The sequence below is a fragment of the Trichogramma pretiosum genome, unplaced genomic scaffold, assembly GCF_000599845.2.
Source record: "Trichogramma pretiosum strain Unisexual culture from Peru unplaced genomic scaffold, Tpre_2.0 scaffold47, whole genome shotgun sequence".
NCBI classification, from domain to species: domain Eukaryota; kingdom Metazoa; phylum Arthropoda; class Insecta; order Hymenoptera; family Trichogrammatidae; genus Trichogramma; species Trichogramma pretiosum.
In genome coordinates this window covers 740901-756844 of record NW_019640859.1, presented here as the reverse complement: position 1 = coordinate 756844, position 15944 = coordinate 740901, and the positions used below count along the sequence as shown (strand labels likewise).

The 15944-nt window shown below is 44.1% G+C and overlaps 2 protein-coding genes across 4 annotated transcripts in view; one reads left to right on the top strand and one right to left on the bottom strand.

Annotated features, from left to right (window-relative positions):
* The window catches only part of LOC106654444, a 132351-nt gene that overhangs the window by 58642 nt on the left and 57765 nt on the right, over positions 1–15944 (bottom strand). The gene's annotated exons all lie outside the window — the stretch shown is intronic.
* LOC106654445 lies at positions 7486–9360 on the top strand. Its single transcript, XM_014374333.2, has 2 exons — positions 7486–9101; positions 9191–9360. The coding sequence occupies exons 1-2, from the start codon at positions 7607–7609 to the stop codon at positions 9256–9258; spliced, it is 1563 nt and encodes a 520-aa protein (XP_014229819.1). The 5' UTR covers positions 7486–7606; the 3' UTR covers positions 9259–9360.

Below are 15944 nucleotides of genomic sequence, written 5' to 3'. Positions count from 1 at the left end.
AGACGCTGCTTCCAATCTATCCCACGCTTTAAAATATTGTATGTTTTCAATGCTGGCATTGAAGTTCTCTTCGCTTGGGAAAACGAAACTAGACAGGTCGGCACCATGATCCAAGAGCGTATCGATCATCTTCGGCAAGCGATTCAGGAGGGCCAGCTGCAGCGGTGTACGGCCCAAATTGTCCGGCAAATGTTGCAACTGGCAGTCCTTGACTAAAATCTCAAAAATCTCCAAACGAAGTTTAATTTCGTAGTCCTCGAGACAAATACCATGCAGTGCTGTTAATGCGTCCTTGTTGCGCAAATTCGGATCGGCTCCGTACTTCAGCAGCAGTTGGACCATCTTCTTGTGTTCCCCCTCTATTGCCAAATAAAGTGGCGTACAATCTATATCTCCCGTCTGATTGGGATCGAGACCAAACGTAAGAAAGTTCTATACCACGTCGTCAAACCCCAATGCGCAAGCCACATGAAAATGTGTCCAGTGATCATAACTAACGTAGTTCACGTAAAAACAGTCGTATATTTTAAAAAGCTCTTGAATTAACATAACCCCATTATCAATATAGAAATTCAAATTCCTAAAAACATGATGCACTGGTGTGTTGCGACGTAAAAGTGGATTGCCTTCTTCGTCCAGGTTGGGCTCATCCTGGTAGCCGGTTCAGGTTAAGGTCAGGAAGATGGTCTTTCCATCCGATAACTAAATTTCGGAATTTACGGAAAAATAAGTGGAGCTCTTTTGCATTCTTGAAATCGAGCTCTTCTCGCATGCTTTTCAACTTTTTTAGTCTGTCCAAGTCCGTGACGACGAATTCGACCAAAGAATCATAGTTGGTAAACGCCATAGTTAAACTCAAATGTATCGTCTTCTCGAGAATCACTTGCCTCGTTGTTTACCTTGCGGCTCCGTAGCGTGTACTGAAACGAACGACAATGAAGCACAAAATTTTCGAATGAAAATCGTTCTCTTAACTTTCCCATTCTGAATATGGGTCAGCTGGACGTTTAGACAATATTGTAAACATGCAGAACAAAAAAAAAATTTAGAAATGAAATTTATCGAAATCGTATCCAACACGTTCTCCTTGATTTATTTTTATACAACATTTTTCGATGCTCCAACTAATTTGCCATTTAAAAATAGACTTTAATTACAACGTAAACGAACTCGATTGCTCGAAGAACTCAACGAATCCAACGTTTACAGAATAATCGAACGGCTATATCAAATTACTCGAGAAATGTGTTTTTATTCAAATTAATTCATCTCGACCGATAATCCTCTCTCGAGTAATGCAATTATATCGCGAAATCGAAGTCGTCGTGCGATATAATTATGGACGATCAACGACTCGATTTCAGCGCAGCAAAGATACGCACCGGCCATTTTCACGAGCAAAATAATTGCTCGTAAAAACAATTCGGACGCGCATTTAACAGGTATTTCGATTATCATTCGATTGTGAGATGTGTCCATCGATCTAATACTGTATGCGCGCGACAAGTGAAATTGTAACATGGAATTACATCGAAACGCAATCTCGGTGTACAGCTCTCCTGTAATACATGGTCGAGGGACGATTTTCAACTCATTAAGGACGCGTCGTTGTAATAGCGACATTTTCTTGAACCCGATAAAGTCCTCTCGCTCGCAGGCGTATGCTCTTGCCATGCACATGGAAAGATATAGAAGCAGCGCGAATAATATACATATAGAGCGAAGAGTCTAGGGCACATTTATTCTAACACGTCGTCGGGAAGAGAAGTTTACTGCGCTGCAGTGGTCAAAACCACGTAATCAAATCAAGTCTGGCTACAGCAGCAGCAGAAGCAGTAGTGGTAACAGTAGAAATTCGCATACGCGTTAAGTGACTGGACGATTAAATGTTGTACGTGTAAGTGTGCTTGTGCAAGCTTCCAAGTCTGCACACATACGGATGCGAGCGAGCTCACACACGTAGACAGTAGACGTACACCAAGAGACTCGACTCACGCTCGCAGGGTGTGAATAATGTGTATGTGTGTGCCCCATTAGTCTTGACGAGCTCGCGACAATCCAAAGTGTATTATATATACAAAGGGAGAGTGGGGACAATGGGCAAAGTTCGATGCATCGTCGTCGTCGTCGTCGTCGAAGAGAGCGAGAGAGATGATTCTCTAACCGGATTACCGATGGGCTTGCGTTGTGTCGTTGTCGTCGTGGTTGTAGTCGCGATGACTGCTGCTGCTACCGTTGTCGAGTGTTTCTGTCTCCGAAGACTTTGTCAGTTTCTAGAAATGTACGTGATTTCAGGCGCTCACATACACAGCGCAGCAATATTATTACGTACACTGAAAAAATTTTGCACTGAATTCGTGTTCACCTGTGGTCTTTTATTGATATCATACTATAGTGTCTTAACTTTATATTCAACAGTTAACTTGAAGAAAGTTCACGGCTACGGTGACAGGAATTTAGGTTCACGGTGAACGCGATTATCAAGCACTTTTTGTTGTCGATTCGACGATTGGACTATATTTAAGTAAAATCTTACATAAACGAGCCTATTTTCTTTATAATATTCGAAAATATTGTAAAAACTTTGTTATTTAAAAAAAAAAGATTTATAAAATATTGCAGTAAAATAGTCGTGATTTATTGTACTTATCAATATTATTTACAAAGGTAACAAAAATATCGCTTATCAGTTATGCCTAGTAAAAACATCATTATTATTAACTAGTTCAACAAATAACAATGGTGAAGTTTTGGTTAGTGATTGAACCTCTACATAAATGTGGCGATTTGTTTCAATGACTTCATAAGCATGAATATGTGTATCAAATGATAGTTTCTAATAAGTTTACACGGAAAAAAATTAATTTATCCGTTTTGTATACATATATGTTATAGCCAGCCAGCTAATAAATAGTTCCATGCGTAGCCGTAATTGATTTCAAGCGTTGGCTTTACGGTGGTTCTGACATGTGCATTGTCGATATCGCAATATACCGTCACGCGTGAAGCCAAATTCTTGTCACAGTGACAAATGATTCCCTTCAAAATATTAGTATACTGTTTTCTGTTCACTGTGTCATAAATAGTTGTTCATTTGATGAATATAAGATGTATTCACGCTGTAGAGATCTATTATTCAGTGCAAAATTTTTTCAGTGTATATTAGTCGTCATGCTAGGCCACTGTTACATTTTGTAGTGTTTGATCGGTCGCCTCTAGGCTACATTATTATCGTCTCTCTCGCGATCCTCTCACCGGTTTCATCTACACCGAAATAAATTTCATGCATACTCTTACTTGTCAGAAACCCCATTTAAATTGAAATGTTTCATCAAGCAAAATAACATTTACAGCGTAAGAAGCATCTGAATTTTGCTCGAGTTTGTTTTTAATTCTCCGAGTTGACTATATATTTTTAATAGAAGAAGAATAAGTAAGAGGAATCGCTGAGCGCAAGACATTGTGTTTACAAGCTGCAAACTTGTCCTTTGAGTCACGGACATGTTTTGTTAGAGTGCATATAACGGAGCTGGTACAAAAGCAGCTTACAAGTCTGCTTCGGTTGTAGACACTCTGAGATGTTTCCAAAGCTAACGCATCCGACTCGGATAAATGTGTGCAAACTTGAATCATAATATATCACGTTATTACAGACTCGGATCTTCAAAGTTGGAATTTTTTTTCAATAAAGTCGCGAGTCGAGAGCCGACGCGAGCCTCGAGTATGCGACTCATACGTGATGTAAACATGCGCGGTATATTTATATAGATTCGTATACATGTTGTCGTCGTCGTCTACGTCCCTACGCCACTTGCACGTGAAAAGATGAGATAATTATCGCTAATTGGTCGAGCACTTTGCACACAGCTGCGCAATGCTCGTGTTCTAGAAAGCTCCTCCTCCTCCTCTTCTCTCTGTCTCGTTCTCTCGTCTCGTCCGTTTCTCGCGTTGTAGCGTATACACAGCCGTGTAATCTCCACGGAGAGCTGTGTATATAGGTATGCTTTACAGATAGCCCCCCCCCCCCNCCCCCCCCCACAAACACACACACACACGCACAGTTGCACAACACATTTATAACGTATACACACACTTCTCAGCGTAAATAAGCTCTACGAAGTCTGTGTGCACTGTAAGCGAGCAGAGTACCATCCGTAAGAAACGCTATTAAGGCTCGATGGCCGTATCAACGTAGTGAATTATACTGCCACAATTATATTACGCGCTCCGAAAGTGAGAGAGAAATGATGCCCTCCTCTCGCGAGCGCTCCAAGCCAAAGTAAGTAAGAGAGAGAAAGAGAGAAGAGGAGCTTCGACAAGATTAATACGGCGAATTGAGTGGCGTAAGTTTTTGATTTATCGACTCGAGCGTAGTCGTCGTCGTCGCTAAATACGCTCTTTGCGCGTTATATACACAGAGACTGCGGTAATTCGGATGATAATGAATCTCACGCTCAACACCTCGTGTTTATATATATAAAAGCACGCCCAGGCTGCGCGCAGCGATTAACAACTTGAATTGTCCGTGTCTGTGTGTGCGTAGTGTATATTTATACATCCTGCCAAGAAAACGTCAGCGCTCAGCGGGACAAAAGACCTTAGCTGCTTCATACAGCAGCGCACGAGCAGCGGCGGCAACGGCTAAAATGAAGCGTAAGCTGAGCTGTTAAGCTATATAGCTGAGAGAGAGAGAGAGAGAGAGAGAGAGGCGCAATAGGGCCTATGTGCATAATACGTGTATATCGAAATAAACTAGACTGGCGCTGCTGCTGCAAGCTATGCTGCAAGATCCGTGGCATGCGCCGCCCGTGAGGCACGCCGTATACGCTATATCCATTGGCCTAATTCGCCGAGTCGTTAACCGCGTGCGCGCGAGCTTGCGAGATTAAAGCTCGATCGCACTACCTATGTGTATAATAATATCGTGTGCGCGCAGGCGGGCGAGCGGGCAGCAGACGCACTACGCCGTTTAATGCGCGCATGATATTATCTGCGAGCAACGTACGTGTATAGCGACCGGCCTTCGTCCATCTCTCGGTGCCCCGAGACACCCGCTCCGTGTACATAAATCAAAAGCTCTCCGATACTGTATACATGCACGATGAGCGTCCGATCGCCGCACGCATACAATGGACGCGTACTTCCGAAAAGCTCGAGCTTAATGTATACAGACCCGTTCGGGCACGGCTACTATAAACCATTCGATCATCGCACCTGACCTTTCCTCGTTACAACGTATAGTGTAGCTATAGCGTCCTTTCTTGGCTTATTCACTTTTTTTCCTTGGATACCTTTCGACGCTAATTGAAATACGATTCGCGCTTCCTCTAGACTCTCTTTTTCTCTCGCAACGCGGTATATAATCGTTACAATGCTACCGACGCCGCATTTAAATCGTGTATAATTGGATGTTGAGCCAATTCATTCGGAAACTGCCGAGTTTATTGAATTTGCTTATATTATCGTCTTGTGCGCGCATCATAAACCCGCATCCGCGAAGCTGAACTCGAGAATTATAGCAGACATACAACATCGGGATCTTCCTTCAAGGCAAGCAGCAGCAGCAGCAGCAGCTGTTGCGATTCATGACATAAATGCAGTTTACAGCTTTCTCTCTTTCTCTCTCTCTCTCTCTCTCTCTCTATTTCTCTCTATCTCGCTCGTGCCATGCCAGAGCTGCGAGCCGTACTTCACCGCACGCGCGTTTATCCTGTCATCTCGCGCGTGCATGATTTTAATGCACTTAATTCGAGATCTCCCTCCCAGCCTTTGGCCTAGACCGTCTGTGCGCCATGTAGCGTATATATCTTCGGTCTAGTATGTATACAGATATATAAAGTTGAACCTCGCGCGCGCGCCGAGGACTCGAGAGCTTTGCAAGCGTAATAAAGCGCATCGGAGCGCACCGATCATCCGGGACTTGATGTACATGAACCACTTTGGCGCGCGTCTCTCTCTCTCTCTCACGAGCGATTCTTATTCTTGGCAGCTCTCGAGGCGAGCTTTTCCCCGGCTGCTATATACCAATACTTTTTATACAGGGATAGAAAGAAATGCATCCATCAAAATTTATTTATTTTTTATTTTTTACCCTTTTTCACTAAAAACTCTCGAACGTGATAGATTTTCCTTCGTGCGGCGCACTCCCGATGTTACGTACATGTATAAACGTTATAGTGTATTACGCGGATCAGAGGACTCGCTATGCAGCCGATATAATATATACCTTGTTGTCGATTACTGCGCGCGCGACAAAATATCTCGTATAAGTCACGCGTTATTGATGGCTAAATCGTGCAGAACGAGCCGAGTAATAAAAATTCTGCGAATTTTCCCTCGCTCGCGCGCGCTGTCGACTAAGCTTCATGATTTTGCGCTGTACGCGTGTGTGAGTGTAACTGCATCGCGAGCAGATATTTCCGCGCATTTCTCTCCATCTCAGCTGTTCGGCATGAACGACTACTACTCGACGTATGTATATACGCTCTGTATAAGTACGGAAAGACGACGACGACGACGAGAGAACTAGCGTGTCACCGACAAAAGTGGCCGGAAATGATTGGAGGAAATAATAGCATCTACACTGCGAGCTTCCTCTCTCGCTCACTCTGGGTGATTTGTTCGCATGCTCTTTCTCCTCTCTGTCTCCCACTCGCTCTCTCTCTCTCTCTCTATCTCTTTCTCTCTCATTTCGACGTTCTTTTCCTCCTTCTTCTCTGTACTTAAACGCGCGTATATACCTCTTATTCGTTCGCGATCGTTTCTTCTCGATTTTTTTCTCTCTTCCTTTTCCCCTCTTACACTTCTTGCTCTGCACTCTCTATCTCTCTCGAGTCTCTCGAACTCGTGTGCGCGCAAGTATATATGAAGATACTCTCCGATGTGCAGTGGTGCACCGTAAACGAGATATATCTGTCTTTCCCGCTCTTTCGTTGTCTTGCTCTTGCTCTCCTTCTCTTGGTATACGTATATCGTATGTACCTATACGTATATACAATGTGTATAAGCGCGGAGAATCGTTGTTATGCCTCTTTATTTTCATCTGCCTCTTTTTCGACATTCTTCTGGCTGAGCAAGATCGGGGAATTTACAGTACGGTACGAAAATGCAACTCGAGCTCTCTCTCCATCCCTACCATGTCTATGTGCAGTGCTGAGCGCACATTCAACGTAACTTCGAGGGAAATGAGTCGTAATTGCTCGTAATGATGCTGCCTCTGCCGCTGCTACTGCTTTGCCATTACGGCTGAACGTATCTCTCTCGCTCTCTTTCTCTGCTTTTCTTACTGTCATATGAGTCTGAGTATCGAAAAATTTTCTTTAAAAATGAATCAACGCGAATGTGTTTGGGACTATTTTGAAGCTCTTTATTCAAATTCAGGAATTAAATATTTATTCGAAAAGTAAGGCATTTGATCATTTATTCGTTGTGTCGTAGTCCATGTTTACAATATTATTTAGGCGCCAAGCCCAACATACAATCAAAATGTGTCAGTTGAGAGAACAGCATATTTTCGTGTTATGTGTCGTTCGGTTCAGTATACGTTACGAAGCCACAGAGTAAACAGCAAGTGATTCTCGAGAAGATAATACGTTCGAGCTAAACGATGGCGATTTCCAACAACGATTCTACTGACTGTGATGATTCTTTGATCGAATTTGTCGTTTCCACAGACACGGCTACCGCACTGACAAACACCGAGCAAACAGATGAAGAAAAACTAGAAAAATTCAAGAGCTTGCGAGAAGAGCTCGACTGGGAGGACGTAGAAGAGCGCCAATCGTTTTTCCATAAATTCCAACACTTGATCGTCGGATGGAAAGACCATCTTCCCGATCTCCACGACCTCTTCGAGCGAGAGGAAATGGATTGGATGCTCACAGAGTGCGTACAGTGCGAAACTCTGGTAAGCGATCCAGTCTCATTCGTCGACTTTGTGGTCCGAACCGGCTACAAGGACGAGCCCGACCTGGACAAAGACAACAAGCCCGTGTTGCATCGCGATACACCGATACACAAAGTGTATGATTCCTGCTTCGAGGATCAGTTGATACCCCTGCTCTTTGAAATATACGACAGTTTCGACGTGAACTACATCAGCAGTGACGGCATCACGCACTTTCAAGTGGCCATCGAGTCGGGCTGCGCCGAGGTGGTGGAACAATTCCTCGATTACGGCCACGATCCCGACGAGATCCTCGACGAGGAATCAGGCGACAGGCCGCTACACCTGGCCGTGACGTTCGAGCACTGCGACGTCGTCCGAGTGCTGCTGGAGAACGGGGCCGACCCGAATTTGACAAACGAGAACGGAATGAACGTTCTTCACACCGCTACCATGATGCATGACGACGGCCAAGAGCTGGCGATGATATTCGAGATGATAGTCGACATCTGCGACGAGATCGGCGATCCGGTGCAAATCGACGCCCTGGACAAGCACGGCCGAACACCGCTGCAGCTGGCCGTCCTGAATCGCTTGCCGGAAGTCATCGACGTACTCCTGGACAGTGGCGCCGACCTGTCCAATTTCGTTTTTCCCAGCGAGAGCGACTTCGACAAGAGCTTCTCGGCGTGCACGTTGAAGGGAAATGGGCTCAGATTGCAATTCGCGGCCGGTGCTCTGGCCTGCGTCGAACGCCTCGAGAGCAGAGGATACACGCTTAATCGAAGCGACGCCATGATGATCATGAAATCGATAATCGATCGATTGCTGTTCGATACGTCGGAGCTACTGATCGACGAAACTTGGCGCGACGACGAGGACTTCGCAAAGTTGGCGAAAGACTTGAAGATACATCCGAGTTACACGCTCTACGACCTGACACGGTTACCCGCGAAGAAGCCGGAAAAACCACTCGCGTACGAGGATTACGTCAAATTATCGCGAGCGCCGCTACTGTGGCATTTCCCGAAAGGACCTCTCAACGCGTGCATAGTGTACCTGTGCGAGAGAGTATCGGTAGGATTTTTCCAGCGGTACGCACTGGAGCCCCTGATGGAGATGATGGGACACGAGCATTCGATGCTCTTCTGTCAAAAAGTCCTCAAGAATCTGAAGAACGAGGATTTGTTGAATGTGTGCATAGCGTTTGAGGAAGGTACGTTTCGTTCTTTTATTATTTTTATACCCTTAAAAAAATACTTTTTATCAATTTTTCTAAAATTACTTCTGTCAATTTTTTTTCAGACCAAGTAAAAACCAATAAAATGAAGTTAAAGTACAATAAAGTACCAAAACAAGTGAAATCTTCGTAAATCTTGAAATATTTTTGTTGAGATTTGTTAAGAGGTTGTGTATCAATTTAAAATTGTATGATATAAAAATAAAACTTTTAAAATAAATTTTATACTCGAGAATATGGATATAAAACAATAGATTGAATTTAAATTATTCTAAAAATAAACCTAGCTAATTGTTGCGATTGAAAAAATTGCGAAAAAAGTAGGTATAATCGATATAGATCATATGAAAAAAAGTGTGATTGAACTATAACTGAATCTAAATTATAATCTAGAAAAAGATCTAGAACTATTAATAGGTAAATTCTTTATTCATGCACCTTTTCAAACACTTACCCTATAAATCGAGCGCCAAAATATGTATAAAAAACTCTGAAAGACCGAAAAACTTTGAAAACAAAAAAATAAGAATAAAAGCAAAAACGACATCAACGGTACTCTACAATCCAACAAAAAGAGCATTAAATTGTTTTGCGTCCTGGGTGCAAAAACGTATTATCGACTCATTCTCGATCTCAACGAACATACACGTTTTCCATGCTCCGAGCCTTCTCGTACATACAGCGTGAAAATAACAAAGTTAGACGAATCCAAGAAAATCACTTTGCAAATCGAAATTCAAAGTACGTACTTTGAGCGCTTATATATAAGGCCAAAAAATTAAAAAATAATAAAAAAAAACGTAAAGAAAAGGAAAAGTTGGCACATGTAAAGAATAGCTGCTATGCGGAGAAGTATACAGAGAAAGAAAGGCGCGTAAAGTGTACAACGGCACACGGAGAAACAGTGCGCGAACAAACGGAAGCTAGACGAAAATCGAATTACCCTCAGTGGTGTAAGAAGTGTGTATAGCATCGTAGCTGCGTATAAGTGTGTACGTGTGTGCCTGCATGTACAGTAATGCAGCCAAGCGCCCGAGCGAGAACGAAGCAAGCAGAAAAAGAAGCAATAGCAGCTGATATGCAAAAGGAGCAAGACTCGGGACGGAAAAAATCACTATAAAGAAAAGAGAACTCCTCGACGTGTATATAACGAAAGAAGACGCAAATAGAGCGAGCGAATGCAATGTCTGCTGTGTATAAGTACGTTGTGTGTGCTTTCGAGAGACGATATGCTTCGAACGAGAAAATCTCTCGGGCACCTTATACATTCGTTGGGTCGATCTCGCTCTTTTTTTGTTTGACCGAATCGCCTCCGGTCGTGTGTATTATATGTATACGCGTTGCGACGCTATATGCAAATTAATCCACACGAGGCAGTATTGTGCGCAGCAGCACTAGCAGCAGCACCAGCAGCGGCGGCAGCAGCTCTGGAGGACATTGCTATCGACTTGGCACGTGCCCACGTAAAATTGCGTGCGTCGATAAAGTTTGATGCGTATCTATGCGATTTTTTTTGTCGTCGGTATTATATACGAATATATAAAGAAAGGAAAAGAAAAAAACAGCTGACAGTCGTTCGCGACTCGTGTGTGTGCATGTGTGTATGCAGCGAGCTCGAGCTTTTTGCATATACATATAATACACACATGGTATAGCCACGCGCATGAAAAATAATCCTATTTTTATTCGTGTCAACACTGCTGATGTAGCGCGTTAGCAACAGCAGCAACAGCAACAGTAGCAGAGCGAGAGAGAGAGCGAGTAAATTGTGCTTTTTTTTGCAACTCGAGCCGCATATTTCGTTTGAGTAATTTTCATTGCATACCGCACTGTGCTGTGTGTACATAATGTATGCGAGAGCTCACGCGCTGTTATATACGTAATATATATAATATATAAATTCATGAAGCTGCACATAAGTATAATAAACGAGGTAATTTTATCTAAATTTATTTTGGAAAGCTGCAAAGCAGTTAAACGCCAAGTTTTACAAGTGGATTTAACCGGTGAATTATACCTATGTGCGCGATGAATCGTTAGTAAAAAGGCTAGGCAAAAGAGTTAAAAGAGAGAGAGAGAGAGAGAGAGAGAGAGAGAGAGAGAGAGAAAGAGAGTAGAGTAGAGCAAAAAAAAATTATGCTCGAATTAACGTTTCGTCATGTGTATCGTACGCGAGTAACTATACGTATGCAAATATAATCTGCTCGGTCGTATACATACGTTATAATATGATATACGTAATATGCAGAAAGAGAGAAAAAAGGGAAAGAAAATTACGAGTAAAAATTTTACAACTCGAAAACACAGAGGCCAATCGTTGAGTAACACGTGCACAGATGTCTGGCTTGCAGCAGCAGCAGACAAACTTGAAAGAGAAGTTGCCCGAATAGTCATGTGCAATGGCTATATAGGTGCGCGCTACCATATTGTGCCCGACTGCAGCACCAGGAGAGGGTCAGAGAAGGAGCAAGAGAGAGAGTTAATCGAAAAAGTTTGCGGCGCCAGCAGTACCCAAGCTCTCTGTCTCTCTCCCTGTGCTCGCATAAAAGTGACTCTTCTCTCCGTACCACTATAACGGCTACATCGTCAAAACGAATTTCACGCTTTAGGGCGATAGAAAAAAAGAGAGAGAAAGAGAATGTATGTGTATGTGTGCGTGGGCGGGTGGAGAGATAGAGCGAGAGAGAGAGAGAGAGAGAGAAAAGAGCGCGTTGGAAAACGCTGACGAGTGTGATAAGTAACAAAGCGGCGGCGCCCACTTTCGACGTGCGTCGTGTAACGACAGTTTCGTTGACGCGCGCAGGATATATCTCGTTCGCGTTTAAGCGACAGATGCGGCGCTACTCGATTTTCCACAATTTGTGTGTCGCGGCGCTGGCAATTACGCCTCTGCTCGCTCTCGGGGCCCGCACACGTTGCAACCATACACATTGAAGTGCGCTCGCATGCAGCAGATGAGGCCGTGGCGCGCGAGCTCGAACTGTGTTACGTGCGGCGTTGCGTCGACGCGCGATTATTCATTCGGCGCACGAGAGAGGTCAGAGGAAAGAAGTCAAAGGTCTTATAAATTGAATTAAATGTTACGGAAAGCGCGAGGCCGCGTCGAGACGAGCCGAGCAAATAATGCACCGCGTGAACCTGTTTGCATTGGGCTCGAAAGCGACGACGTTTGCGCGACTTTACTACTACTACTACTACTGTGCAATGCAGGCGGGAAACCATGGGCGTGCTTCACAGCGTATATTACAACGCACTGCGCACACACTCATGGGCGTCGCACACGCGACTCTCTCGCGAGCTCATTTTATGAATATACCTTTTCCATATGGGCTTCGCGTACTTTGTACTCTGATACGAGAGAGCGCCGCGCCGGTCGCCGTCGATCCTTTCACTTTGTGCCAGCCAACTCCAACAGCCGTATGTATGCAAAGTTTCCGAGAGCATGTAGTATGGCTATAGAGGTGCCAAGAGCGCATAACGATACGTATAGAAAGATATTATAGAAAACGAGACTTTTAGCTGAGTTTTACGATACAATTAGGTCGGAGAAATTTCCCCTTGGCCAATATCTTATTATGTGCATCGCCGCGCGCATGCAGCAGCAGCAGCAGCTCACGAGCCGAGAGCTGCCGAAGATTTCTTTCTGAGCGCGCTAACACGCAGCAGCAGCACTGCGTTGTGGAATTGTTGTTGCACACTCGCAGCATACATAGGCTTGCAAAAGCGCGGCTATGTATTTATGTGCGTTATATAACGTCACGACGCGCCGTTCGGTGTAATTGATTCCGCAAACATTGTACGCAAACGTTCGTATATATATACTCACGGAGCGAGCGAGCTGCTGTGTTTACGTGAATTTATATATCTTAAGCGGCAAGCCAAGTCTCTCTTTTACTCACCTGCAACAGAGAAAAAGAAAACAATATGAAAATATTTGAAATGCTAATTTGTATTATTGTAAGCGCAAAGAGCTTGACTATTATATGCGCAGATAGCTCGGGGAAAATTATATACACACGATATTGTTTGTCGACAAAACGCGACTGTATTTGTATTCTCTTTTATTCTTTCTCCTTTCGAGAGATACGAATGGATCTTTTCGAATTGTACTCGTCGCTGTATAAGAATCGGAGTGCTTCTTTCCTTATCGCACGCGGTTCACTGCGATGGCGTGTATTAGCGCAGACAAGGAAAGAGGAAAAAAAGAGAAACGAGACGCAAAAGTAAATCGTACACCACGAGCTAACTTGGGAAAAACGACCTCCACTGCTTAATTGTTCGTAAAGAGTCGCGGAGACGATTGCACAGGGGATGGCGCGAGAGTAGAGAGGGGAGGGAAAATATTTTCGACGATCTTTTCTCGACGAGTCAAAAGTTTGCGGATTACGCTTGTTTTACCGATCCATTGAAAATTCAATGGAAACTGCACTCTGCAGAAAAGATCTCTCTACTCTCGACTTCTTCTTCTTCTTCTTCTTCTTCTTCTTCTTCTTCTTCTTCTTCTTCTTCTCAGTGGTAGTGGTCGCACGGCTAGAAGCCTCTATTCTTTCCTTCTCTACTTCTTACTTGTTTTATAACGACATTGAGGGAGAGAGAGAGAGAGAGAGAGAGAGAGAGAGAGAGCAGGAGCGCGGCGTTGCGCGTTTGAGAATGGAAATTAAATTTTAAGAGACCATCATCTGGGAGTTAGGCTAGGAATTAAGAGGACTAATACCCTCTCCACGTCAAGATTTATATTTCCATCTCTTTCCGTCGTCTGCGTCGTCGTCATCGTCATAGTCGTTGTCGTCTGTGCTCTGGCTCATATAGCTCGCTGCGCTGTCCTCCTTTCGTTAATCCCGATATTGACCTATATAATATATTTCCGGTGTCATAGCCGAGGCAAACTATCTTTCTATCTCTATCTCTCGCTGCAACTACTGTCACAACTACTACCTTGTACCGTGGCTAGAGCGATAGAGGCCACTCGCCCGCACGCCCCGAAGAGCGGCGGAATATATAGTGCATTAACGTAAAGTTTGCGCGCGCGACGAGACTCTACCGCACTAGTATCGCTTCTGCCGCAGGTCCCGTGCGGCGCTCTCGACTCGCTGCGAGAGAAACAGAGAGAGGGAGAGAGAGAGAGGCAGAACTGCTGCTGCTGATCGATCGATCGCATGGCGTCGAGTGCTTCAACACGCGCGCACCCACGCGCTGATTCGGCTGCGCGTGTGTTATGCACGTATACTACTGGCAGCGGCGGCGGTGGTGGTGGTGAAGGAGTAGGAGGGTTGATTCGCCGCCACCGACGACGACGAAGGAAGAGTCTAGATACGCGACGATAACCGCTTCAAGGCTATACGTGTGGGTGCGTGAGAGCTGTGTGCTACACAACGCCGGGAGCAGCTTTTGCCTCATGCTGCGGATATAAAGCGCGCGTGTGCCTGCGGCTGCGTGAGGAAGGCCGCCGCGTATCCATGGTGGAAAACGTATTTACGCATTAGATGTACGTTTGTACTTGACGTCATGGGGACAAGGTTGCGCGTTGCACTTTTTACGATGCAAATATAAAGCTGCGCACGGATCGTACGTGTGTGTACACAGCACGTGTATATAAATGTATGCTAGCGGATCTCTTCAACACGACGCAGTTTAAGCTCCACGCAGAGAGAGAGAGAGAGAGAGCTTTAAAAGAGCTCGCACGAATTATTTTCGAGTGTTTATTACACGTATCGAGGTAAAATAACCGATTGTTGTGTACCGCGCGCGTACGTATTTTCGGGCGAGCTGCAGGATTATGTACGCGTTAACGAACGACGAAAGAGCGAGCGAGTGAGAGAGAGAGAGAGAGAGAGAGAGAGAGAAACGTACATTTCGATGACGATCGACCGCAGCTTTGATATACGTCGAGCAGAAAGTTTCAGTCTGTACGAAGTCAATCAATCATCGACTAATTGATCGACCGACCGAGAACGAGTGCGCACGTTTCACCGAGGAATACATATACGTACGCGTATTTAAAACCGAAAAATTATGGAAAGTAGCCGAAAATACGCGAGCATTCGAGGATTGAATTGATTCCGATCGATACTTTTTGTGGTTTAATTTTTCTTTTTCTCGTTAAATTTGTGCCAAAGAACACATTGACTTTTTGAACGCAGAATTTTTTCTCCTACCCCTCGATCGTTTCGTTGCAGATACCGTGAAGAAAAAATTGGACAGAAATTTAAATTTGACGCAGCCCTCATCGGTCGTTAAACTGGAACAATTAGTTTCCTCATTAAAAGAATTGGAAAACGTGACCAGTTTGATCAAGTGTTCACGAGATTAATCGTTTATCATACTTTCGTAGCGCTATGTATGATACTCATTTTCTTCTTTAGCGCTGATAAATTATTCCCTTATAATAAGAGCATTAGTTTTAATTTTACAAAACTACCATGCATAATTTATAAAAAAAAAAAAAAAAATACGAGTTTGATGAATTCGATACAAAATTGAATTAGAAAATAACTTGAGTAAAATACACTCTTTGAACCAGGTATCAAACCTTTAGATTAAACAATTCATCGAGGAAAGAACGCGTGTGCGGGAAGAAAAAAGAAATCATCGTCGTGAAAAATCGATTATAAAACACGACTTTGCTCGTTGGCACGCAGGGCACAGGCAGGCAGACAGGTGAACAATATAAATAATAAAGTCATTGTCACGAGTAGAACAGGACTTAATTTCTATACGCGAAGTTTGCGTGTGCACATGTGTGTGTGTGGGGGGGGGGGGGGGGGGGNGGGGGGGGGGGGGGGGGGAGTATTTTTTAACCTACATTCGAGACACCGTGTG